Source organism: Glycine max, chromosome 7, assembly GCF_000004515.6.
Source record: "Glycine max cultivar Williams 82 chromosome 7, Glycine_max_v4.0, whole genome shotgun sequence".
NCBI lineage: Eukaryota > Viridiplantae > Streptophyta > Magnoliopsida > Fabales > Fabaceae > Glycine > Glycine max.
The window spans coordinates 3902649-3914839 of NC_038243.2; the positions used below are offsets into that span (position 1 = coordinate 3902649).

The following is a 12191-nucleotide window of genomic DNA, read 5'->3' on the forward strand; positions in this document are numbered from 1 at the left end:
CCGAGTTCATTAGTTTACTCACATCGATTTGAATAATCGGTCTATACAAAGCAAAATATCTTATATTTCATTTATTAAATTGGAAAATTAATAAGAAAAAGAAGATTTAGAACTATTTTATCTATTAATACGTTATATTATAGGGTGAAATTAATATATGTACTTGTTAAGTAGAGTTTATTTAATGAGTGAGAATTCTCGTGTAAAGAGTTTTTATCTATTAGTATATGTATTTTAAGATAGAATTAATTTTTCATTTTTATTTCTCTTATTCAAAGTTTAAGATATTATTATTAATTTTTCAATTGCATTATTGTGTTTATACTTGTTAAAAAAAATAGTATAGAAATATGCAATGAATAAATAAAATGAAAAGGTTAAAAAATAAAACAACTTTGATATAAATAAAAATAAAAATTAGTTACATATACCAATAAAGTTTTTTTAATATGTAGTTAGTTTTTATTTTAAAGAAATATATTTCTTAAAAGAACGTGAGCTTATTATCATGACTTATTCAAAGATTTAACAAATTGTGGTGTTTATTCAACGATGACGTTCGATTTGAAAACGTTAGTTGGAAAACAGCACAGATAAAAAAAGATAGAAATGTGGTGTATTCATTCCCCATGAAAACTGTACAAGGTAAAAAGAGAAGAAAAATAGAAAATGTCAAGCAGTACCATAAAAAAAATGGGTTCACATTGGGTGTGCTCCTATCCCCTAAAAGCTATAGATATAAGCAAGACGGGTTAGCATCTAAAATTCTTCATAGCTCAAGTAATTAACATGCTGTGACAAGTTTGAGATTTGAGTTAATGGTTGATATAAGAGCCAAACATTGTTATATTAAACTATGATGAGCCTTTCACACCGCTTCATTAGCTTAAACACAAAACGGCTTACTTATAAGTTCGTTAATTATATTCTGATGAAGATTAAGCAGAGGAGTAAAATGACCCCAACACAGGTGTATTTATTTAGACTAATACAAAATATTGGACCCATACAATCACAAAATACGATGAAAAAGCTTGTTATGATTCCTAGTTATTACAACAAGATTGCAACCATCAATCGTAACCCAGCTTCAATTTCGCAAAAAGGTTAAATTATTGAAATTTATACCACCAATAGAAGAAATAGCGCAAAATCATACACCAAGAAATTGTCTCTAGCTTCAATAATCAAAGGTGCAATCCTCTAACTCAGAACATAAACTGGCTGAAGGGGGTTAGAAAGAAGTGATAAAAATCTGAAGAATATCATTTCCTTTTCTGCCATTCTATCAACACAAGCCTTTTTTGTTCCCATTTACATGTCTTGTGTATCTTGGTCATCACCCCCTCTGTTGGATCCTCCTTGATCAGTTCCAAACGTCCTCTTGCTCATGTTAGTACGCTGCACTAACCGAACCAGCGCTTGAACCACTTCTGACATAGGTGGTCGGAATTCCGGCTCCGGCTGCCCCAAAAGTAAAATTAGAATAACATGATAATGGATTAATACATGTAAATGTTGTTCATCCCCAAGGGTACCCCAATGCTTGAACTTACCCCAAGCTACAGTTCAATTAGACTCCCAAAACAAGTGATGTACAGCCTATTCACTAAATAAAAATTAAGATGAAACATGACTGACATTACCTGAACACACAGAGCAATAACATCCGCAAATCGAGAAAGGGACTTCACAGGGTATAATCCTTCCAATGTAGGATCAACCATTTTAGCCAGGGCATCGATATCGTGGAGTTGAGGTGTTGCCCATCGAACCAAAGCCTGCTCAGACCTCGGCCTTGAGCTGAAGAAGGAACGTTTTAACAATCAGGCATGTGCCCATTTATGTTTGAAAGTGTGTACATGTAAAAGTAAAACTGTTATGTTACTTAAAGGTATATCAATCTTTCACCTATCAAATGGTTTCCGTCCACTAAGAAGTTCCAACATGACAACTCCAAAGCTATAAACATCACTCTTAAGAGTATAATGACCAGACAAGCCAACTTCGGGAGCTTCATATCCAGATCCAGCATTATTGTTCAATACCTGAACATGAGAAATTAGTTAGAACTTCTAATACTTTTAGAATGTAAATGCCGGTGGGCAAAGGAAGAAATAGCATTCAGTAAGAGGGCTGTCAGTATTATTGCCAATGATTGACACAAGCACTATCTATCCAATCTTAAGCTGTCTTAACCAGAGTGGTCTGAAATTCAACCCTTGCTAGTACTTCATAATTAAGTTAATTTTATTTTCTATTCAAATGGTGGCAATAAGGTTCAAACTTATGACCTCGTGCCAATTACCCAAGCCTCTCACTCCTAACCAGCAGCCAACAAATGTAGGGTGGCTTGTGCATTGCCTATGCTTTAAGTAACAGCTTAAGCTTTTAGGAGAGAGGCAAGGAAACTGAAGCCAATGGTTGTTAATGCAAAATATTTTATATGTACAACCATTCTCACTTTCTTTCCCTAATTGTTATACTTGACAATAACATATATGGCAATATCAACTAAAGAATTAGAGTTAAGAATTGAACAATCGGTTCAAAACTGAAAAATGAGAATTAGTTAAACCTAAAAATTAGAAAAACAAAGTGAACTACCCTGGTCAAACACCATCACACATCTAACTATACAAACATCAATTCATAGCATAAAGCCGTTATGTTAAAAAAAAACTAAAGTCACCTGGTTTGCATTTGGAATATAGCTTGCCAATCCACTGTCGGAAAGATGAGGATTAAAATCTGTATCAAGCAATATGTTGGCCGACTTTATATTCTTATGAACAACAGATGGTGAACAAACTTCATGTAGGTACCTAGGAGAAAAACAAGTAGAGTTAGGTTGTTGATTCTCAGGGCAAAAATTTACATTGATGCTTGAAGTCCAAAACTATGTTGTCTTCTATTAGATCTGTCTAAACTTCCTATTAATAGTAAAAGTCCCTAGTTTCTTCAGCAAATAAGTAAATAGAAAACCAGATTCAGTCATAAGGTTTAACATAATATGAAATGACGCAAAACCTCCTTATAAATGTAATATCAAGATCTTCTATCTACATTAACAAACAACTAACTTACTCTAAAGCACGAGCAATCCCCAAAGCAATCTTCACACGAGAATTCCATATCAATGGTTTACTATACTCATCAGGTAGGTGAAGGAAGTCATGAAGTGATCCATTTTTATGAAACTCATAGACTAGTAGGTGTTGTCCATGCTCTGAACAATAACCTACAAGCTCGGTCACATTGGGATGATGCAATTGGGATATGTTTGAAACCAGTTCTACAAAATCATCAGACATATCATTGGGAAGGACAGATGAATCTATCTTCTTCACGGCAAGAACCTACAACATTTTCAGGAGAAAACCAAATCAAAACAATTAATAAACATATACATAGATTCTAGGCACGGTCTATTATAGAAAAGTCCATGGTATTTATTGGGAGCTATTGGCTGTACGTGTGGCATCTACATGCAGCAGGACTTCTCCGACTTCTTTGATTTTATACTTGTATAGCCGTAAGACTTAAAAGATGCATCATCAGCACATGCATTCACATGCTTTCATATTGAAACTATTCAGATTTGACCCCTTCTACCAAAATTATATAATGTGACAATTCTATTTTGGAATTATATATCTCTGCTACCAGCATTAGATATAGAGGTGTATTTGCAGCAAACAACAGGTAAGGAATACCTTTCCCTCATCAAATTGAGCACGGTATACACGTCCAAAAGACCCCTCACCAAGAAGTTGCTCCACACTGAAGGATCCAGTAGCAATCTGCAGGTCAGCTATAGAATATGATTTTACATTTGTAGGAGCTGTTACGGTCTTCTTGACTTTAGTGGGCTTATTGACTATAACGGGCTTGTTTGAAAACTCGTCTTCATCAAATGATTTGTGACGATCAAAAGGTGGAGGTTTAAGGCTTATTGGGGTCGCAGATGTATCAAATGTCTTCAAATCAATTACAGATGAAGTTTGCATGGAATTCATTTCTGCATCATGACAGATATTAATATGTCAATTTCAATCAGAACATAATGAAAGAAGAATAACTTAATGGCTAAAAATTAAACTGAAAGCATTAAGACAAGGCTGTCATTTCCATTAAAGAAAGACTGTAGACAGCCCAGTCATTTTCTAATTAGTGGTGCAGTTTGGCACAACTAATTATAACAAAAATAAGCTTTCTCTAGTGTAGTCACAGCTATGGTGCCAAGCATGCATCTGTCCCCGACAAAAGTGTTGAAGTAATTGCTACTAACTTGCCTTACAGTTCAAATACAGATTATCCGACAATATTATAGATTGAATTGCAAAATTCATTTATCAAAGGCAGAATTATGCATATCATAGTTAAGCATCAATAGAGAAAGAGATTTAAGAAGAATGAAGGGTGAACCTACAAATAAGTGAAATGTTATGAATATACATTGACCTAAAATAAGGGAGACCTTAATAAAAAAATGAAAATAATTTTTCAATAGTATGCAAGAATAAAATGCAGACCGTGCACTTCATTTTGAGCCAAGGGTTGATTGTCAAGCTTTTCAACATCATTAAATGACTTTTTGGGTCTTCTCTTCACCAGAAAGAATACTACTATTGCCCCAACAACCAAGATGGAGATCACTATTCCAGCAATTCCACCACCTCCTATACCAGATTTTTTGCCTCCACCGTCACTTGAGCCACCATCTGATGGGCTATGTCCACCAGATTTGTGATTTCGGTTTCTTGCTACTGCTGGAGGTGTCCCAGGAGGAGGTGGGGGTGCAGGTCCCGAGCTCCATGCATTACCATCCTTTCTGTCATCAAATTTGACCATTTTCAAGATTTATAGAATTGATGACGAAAAATTGATTCTAACAAACATTGCTGATAATGGCAATGCTTACTGTATTATGTTTTTCAATTGTTCTGGTATCCAGCCTGTAAAATGATTGTTTCCCACATTCCTGAGATAAATTTAAGAACATAAATAGAACTGAAAAGGTACTTCTATTGAAATATAGGAAAGGACATTCCAAAGCTATTATATGAAACAGAAACATACAAAGTATCAAGAGGCAGATTAGCAAGGACATCAATGGTGCCAGTAAACTGGTTGTTTTGCAGATACCTACATAAACAAGTCAACTCAGAATGTAATCAACACCATGTAAGTATTAGCAGAAAAATGGATAAACAAAAAGAAAAGTTAGACATTTACATGGTTCTTATGCTAGAAAGTGAGCTCATAGTCTGAGGCAGGTCACCCGTCAAAGAATTGAAGGAGAGATCCCTGCAACAAATAATAGATATTATACCTGGCCCTGAACTGTCACCGAACCAAATTCTAACATACTTTACTTCGAGCATATGAAACAAAATACCCTCCATTGTTACCTATGACAAAAGTGTGGATATTTTAAACCACCAGAAGCACATGTTGTAGAATATAGTGCAATAGCCAATGTATATGGATCATTTTGCACAGAAGAATAACAAACATTATCTTAAACATGGGATCAGAAGTAATATTGTGAAATTACTAAATGCAAAATGGAAATTGATCCATAACAAAACACATAAAATCTCAGACTGAAAATGAAAACAAACAATATTTTATAGTTAACATAAACTTGATAGACATCTAGACTACTTTTTATATTGTTGAAGGGCAGGAGGAATAGGAAATCTCACAATGTAGAGAGGGAAGAAAGCTTTTGGAAATCAACATTAAGTGCTTGCTGGAGCTGATTGTGACCAAGATTCCTGCATAAGGAAGATTAAATTAAAAAAATGATTCCAGTTGCTTGTGAAGGAGGTTTATACAATAAGAAGTTTACAAGAAGTTAAGAAGATGATTACACACAGGACTATAAGCGAAGTCTTTTCAGAAAGGGAATAGGGGATTGCCCCATTGAAATTATTATTAGCAAGATTTCTGCATCCAAAGAAACATGAATGTTAGAAATTAATGAATTATAATATCAGAACAAAAATCAAGAAAAAAGTAATAAAAGATATAGAAACATACAAGTACTGCAGATTAGGAGGAAGTTGGTATGGTATGGTGCCACCAAGGTTGTTGTTACTCAAGTCTCTGCAGAATTTTACATGGTCGTAAGAATAATTACAATACATATAAAACTGGTTATATGATGAATGAGACCATTAACTTACAGGTTTGTCACAGATGACATGGGTTCTAGCTGGTAACCCAAAGATCCAGAAAGTGAACGACCAGGTAACTTACTGATAAGAAGTGGAAAATAAATGAATAATCATCAGAAATCACAGCACCAAAAGCAATAACAATCAAGACATATAAAGTGAAAGAGAGATTGCGACTTCACATCTCTGTGACTCGATTGCCAGAGCAAGTGATGCCTTGCCACGACTGTCCACAAGGATCATCACCATTCCAATTTAGCTGGGATGGTGAGTTCATACTTTGAAACAAAACCTTTAGAGAAGCAACTGCATCAAACATTAAGAAAAAGATAGTTGGTAAACCCTGGACATGTAAAATAGAAAGTTCATTATAGATTTCTATTACATTAGTGTCTGCACTACCATCCTTTTTACATATTTTAAGATATGAACACTATTTGCCAACTATGGAATGGAACCTATGATGATAGCATTTATCACTTCTAAGCATAAGTGAACAAATTAATCATTAAATCTTCTCAGTCTGAATTCAGAAAATGTTCACATTGAAGATTTGAAATTCATGATATTGACTTTACACCCTTAAACATCAAGAAAGAAAAAATTAACAATAAAGAAACTAAAATTCATTAGGGATTCTTAAAATGATGCATTGCAGTCTCTTCAGCCAAATTGGCATGATATGAGATTAAATTAATGGATGCATGTAAGTTCATGAAAAGTAATATTACTGACTATAGAGGAACATAAAGAAAACCTATTCACATCACCTAGCCACTTACCAAATAAGAGTAAATATGCAAGGGTTTTAAACCATCACGTACTTAAATTTACAAGAGTTCATCATTGGGTTTAGTAGAAAATTTAATATCAGATGTTCACCAAGCCAACATTTTATACATTCAAAGTATCACAAAGCAGAGCAAGTTGCTGGTCAAGTACGAGGTAGTTGATAACAAAAGAAGAATAAATATGCGTAGAGGATTACATCGGACATGAATAATAAGATGCAAAAATCAGTAAAAAAAAGGTTACTAATTCCATGCAAGCATTCCCAAACCTTAAATAGATGGCTAGAGCCTACAAGACGCTAGTGATTGATATATCAGAAATTTCATATAGCTAAAGATAGAATCCAGCATACTAGTGGTGTTGTTACGATCACAATGTAATACTTCAAATTTTATACAGAAATATGGCAGGTCAAGATTCATTACATAAAGCCCAGAACAAAGTTGAGAAGGATTTTGGAATTTAGCAGAAATGCAGCTACCATAGTTCAAGGTTACTCTTATTAGTAATAAAGCAATCAACCTCGTGATACAAGTGAATGCTGAGACCTACTACAAAGGATGGAGAGCAGCCATAGAATGGCGAGCTTTTAACAGCTCAAGATGTCACTCACATGAGGTCTAGTGCTTTATTAAGATTGTTACATTTATTCCCTTAGGGAGAACAGAAGCAAGATTGAGCTGCAATCTTTGTAGCTAAATCTTCTCATAGAGAGTTCTTAGGTTTCTTTCTTTTTCTTTTTCTTTTTTTTAATGAATTAGACATCATCATACAAGAAGGACAAATTTGAACATCAAACAGAAAACACAGTATCAAAGACAACAAGTACATGGAATGAAAGTGGAAGACGAAGGGTCCCACTCAGCTGTTGCAATTTGTTTTTGTGCAGCTTGAGTGGATATTATTATAACAGGCATCTCCTGTTTTTGAACTTGGAAATTCGTTCAACTGTACTTTAAGAATAAAATATAAGAAAATAGCAACTGTGTTATTACATCAAATTCCTGATGTTTCAATCTATCCTTGTTAGTTGACAACATTCTCTGCAGTAAAGAAGTGAGAATTGCATCAACCAGCTACATAGCATACACAACACATAGCTGATAGCTCAAACACAACTGAAAATAACATAAAAAAAAACTAATTTTTTTTTAAAAAAAATCCTTTTTTTTTGCTGAAATCATTGGTACACAAAGCATAGGCCACCCTATCAATCTGAGTAATCAGTAACATTCAGGGTAAAAAATTAAACAAGTGCCACTGAAGAGATCAGCTGGCAAACTTCACTATGATACAAAAACCAATAAAACCAGACACAAAACATAGACCAAATCAATCTAATCTGCTGGGGAATTGACAGAGCTGTCCAAAGAACAAGGTTGGAACTTGAAAACCAAACAAAAACATGTAAGCAAGCAAAAGGGAAGAAAACAAAGAAAGAAGCAGACTTAACTAACACTAGCACAACGCAACAAACACACAGAATGATGAAAAGTGCAAAGCTGAGAGTGAGATCAAAGAAGACACAAACCGTCATTTGGATCTGTGTCACCATTGATGGCCAAAATGCAAGTGCCGATGAACAGCACCAGCACCAGTCTTGGATCCAACACCATTTTTTTGGGTGAAAAAATATTTTATCGCAAAAATTCTTCCAACCCTGAAAGCAAAAAGGATGTGCAATCAACCCCTTTACGTTAATTTTCAATTTTTCATAATAATATTTTATGGGTTGCTGCCTATATATGTTGCCACCATTGCCGAGTAAAGCTGGCAAGCACGAAATGCCTTATCACATTATTGTGTATTCTATATTTTGTAATAAATTTATTATTATCATCTTACCATGCTCTTTTATATATATAGGAAAAGAAGATATGCAAACCCTTTTTTTTTTTGTTGAATAAATATTTAAGAAATATTTCCAAACTTTGAATCTTTATCATGTCCACTGGCCACCGTAAAAAACCGTATAATATTTTCTATTTTGCTTCGGATTAATTGTATAAATCATTTTTTGTATATAGCGTTTATTGTGAGGGAATGGAGAAGATAAGAGTAAGTTTTTATTTTTATTTTATTAAAAAATTTACAGAGATAAAAAAGAAAGAAAATATAAAAGTTAAAAAAATGCCTCTTCTGTCTCTTCTATGATATTGTAGAGACTAAAAAACTATTTATAATTTTTTAATATATTAATTAAATGATTGTAAAAAAAAATTTAACTCAAATATCTTCAATTAATATTTATAAAAATAAAACAGTACATTATGATTCTACTCTCTTTTGAATTAAATAATTAGATTTTTCCTTGGTTGACAATTTTGTTTTCCTTCCTTTATTGAAATCCTTCTACTTTTTTAAGATTATATTTGATAAAAGTAGTTGAAAAACTTATTTCTCCTCTCTTTCGATGTCAATTAAATGATGGAATTTTATTTTCTATTTTATTATCAACATCCTTCTAATTTTTTAAGGGAAAATACTTATAAAATTAGTTAAAGGTTAAAAAATTAACTGACAAAGACTAAAGACTATTAAGCTAACTTATTAAACTATGAATATTTAGTAAAATCATCCATTAGAATAGTTGATAAAGGTAAAATGAAAAAAATGTTTTTTATATAAATTTAATTTAATTTTGTAGATAAAATATTACACTAAAAAAAAATTATTTAAAAATTTATTTTTAAATTTTTTTTAAAGTTTCAATTACTATTATTTTCATGTCGTATAGTCTACCATTAATGTTATATTATATCTTAAAATGTTATCAGCTAAGTTTAAAATAAAATAGTATATATATGTGCACTTAATTATATATGTCTTTACTTTCATTGTTTTGACTAGCATGGCAATACCATTGCATATTATTATTGTCATATTAATTGATCATCATACTTTAAAGTACAATGCTAAAATAAAAAAATAAATAATATAATGGTTAAAGCAAACAGTGTAATATAAAGATATCCCAAATAATAACAAAAAAAACTTTATCTTATGTAAAAGCAATAAGATAAATTTAATAAAAAGGTACAAGTTACAACAAAATATCCCAAAATAATATATTATATTATAAAATTTAAGGTCAAATTAAGTTGATCTTTGTATTTATGACAATCAGTTATTACTAAATGAAAGAATTCACTAACGATATATTTTTTGTGTGCCTCTTTTTCATCATACACTTTCATCAATTAACATATTATGAGACTATTTGTGGAAAAAAAAATCTAAAGTAAAAGTTTAATTTTAGAATGACGTGGCTTATTTCTCATATTTTTACATAAATTAATTAATTAATACTTTTTTGTTCTTTTTTAATTGTCAAATTTTTGAAGATTTTTTATTTTTATTTATATGTATTTTGTAAAGATTAAGATCATATTAAATATTTTTTTATCAATTATATCCTTATTTTTCTATTTATTTATCATTTATTGTGAAGTAGAAAAAAAGAGATGGAATAAAAAATTCCATAACTTTTTAATTAGAATAAAAAATTATTATATTTTTTGATTTTTTACCTAACAACCTTAAAAGACATAAAAATAACAAAGTTAGTATAGTTGTTTGTTGAAAACAACTCCATTAAATCCTAATAAATTTGACAAAAATAATTCGCCTTATATATATACATCATTCATCAATAAGCAAGAATAGGAACACGTGGCTTTTATGACAATTATTACTGGGCATTCATGTTTTTTTTTACAATTACTGGGCATTCATCTATAAGCCTTTCTTGATCTAATGATAATTTTCTTTTAGATAGTTTCGTATTCGAATTTTATAAAAAAAACAAAATAAGTTGTAAAAAATTTGTCTTTTTAAATAAATCTATTAAAATACAATGAAATTTTTAACTATTGAGGATGTAAGGGGGAAAAGATGATTTTATTAATCTTTTATTATGGTAGAATGATTGGAAGAGTTTTGAATAAACATAACTTTTTAAAATAAAGCCTTGGTACTTTTTGAAAAAAAAAAAAATCATTAGGGGTTGATTATCTTGACGTTTGGGCATTGGAATGATAGTAATGGAGGCCATAATGTGTAGTATAATAGTATATGGTGTTGTTATGTAATGACACGAAGGTTTAGGTGATGCAACTTTTCTAGTGATTATTAGGCAGAAAAGGTCAGCATTGCGCGTAATGAACTGGGTTTTGTTCATGCAATCAACATCAATAATATACTACTTCCTTTTATTTTTGGGCTGAAATAAAACATGGTAATGTAAATTTGTTCTTTCCAAAAGTTTATTTGCTACAAGCTTACCTGAATTTTCTCTATCCCTCTACGTATATTATTTTTTTTATATGGGAGTGAAATGATTACTTTAAAATTATTTAAAATGATATATATTGGACTATTTTAAAAGTCACATAATTTTATTTTTAATTTTAAATATTTATCTCTCTTACATTCTCTCTCTGAGAAAGAGAAAAATCATTTTATTAGCTTTCTCATCAATGAATTTGTTATTTGATAATGAAATGTCATATATCCCATCATCACTATATGTAAACAAAAAAGAAAAAAGAAAAAAACTTCGGTAAGATGTAAATTGATTTCCAAGTCATGTTGGGCTGGTAAAAAAATGATCATGTGACAACTTTATAGTCCAAGCCAAGTTTAATAAAAATCAGTCATGTGGTAAAATCAGAGCGGGCCGGTTCAACATATTTTTAGGTATAAAGCTAATATTGAAAGTGAGGCCTTCTTAAAATAAATAATTTTTTTTTAAAAAAATTATTATATTTTATCATTGAAAGTTAATTTTTTGAGCTTTTAGATATAAAATTATTTATAAAACTATTGTAATTAACTTCCTTTAATATTTTTTTTCGATCCATATTAAAGTCAATTCATTCAATTTTTTTAAAGAGAAACTTTTGATGTATCCAATTATAAAAATATTACTAATGTATAATGTAATTAATGAGAAATTAATTCTTTAAGTGACATAGAACAATAAAAAAGAGTTCTATTATAATGAGTGATAAATTTTGGATTCAAATACCAATATTGCAGATTTGGAGTATCACTCGTACAAATATTGCAGATTTGTAGTATCACTCTCGGCCCTTCAAGAAAATTTGGCCTACTACACTAGAATAACGTACATTAAAAATTATATAAAATATTAATTGTAATGATATTAATTTGGGACGATCTAAAGTAAGGGTGGCTGCTTTATGCTTCAGC

The 12191-nt window shown here is 31.1% G+C and overlaps 1 protein-coding gene across 1 annotated transcript; it reads right to left on the reverse strand.

Moving 5' to 3' along the window:
• Positions 1–956: 956 nt before the first annotated feature.
• On the reverse strand, positions 957–8807 carry LOC100780323 (protein STRUBBELIG-RECEPTOR FAMILY 6). The gene is made up of 16 exons (XM_006583126.4): positions 8509–8807; positions 6368–6491; positions 6195–6266; positions 6049–6114; positions 5884–5955; positions 5712–5783; positions 5239–5310; positions 5083–5148; positions 4925–4984; positions 4536–4834; positions 3717–4021; positions 3088–3359; positions 2693–2825; positions 1912–2048; positions 1647–1803; positions 957–1464 (listed from the first exon to the last, which is right to left on the reverse strand). The coding sequence occupies exons 1-16, from the start codon at positions 8591–8593 to the stop codon at positions 1315–1317; spliced, it is 2142 nt and encodes a 713-aa protein (XP_006583189.1). The 5' UTR covers positions 8594–8807; the 3' UTR covers positions 957–1314.
• Positions 8808–12191: the final 3384 nt, after the last annotated feature.

What these genes read in the sequence shown, in the direction of transcription:
- LOC100780323 (XM_006583126.4), bottom strand. Translation starts at nt 8,593, where the DNA reads ATGGTGTTGGATCCAAGACTGGTGCTGGTGCTGTTCATCGGCACTTGC. An exon ending in GGCTCAAAATGAAGTGCACG is followed by an intron (nt 4,022 to 4,535) that starts GTCTGCATTTTA and finishes GTCATGATGCAG; the next exon opens with AAATGAATTCCATGCAAACT. An exon ending in TTATTGCTCTGTGTGTTCAG is followed by an intron (nt 1,465 to 1,646) that starts GTAATGTCAGTC and finishes CTTTTGGGGCAG; the next exon opens with CCGGAGCCGGAATTCCGACC.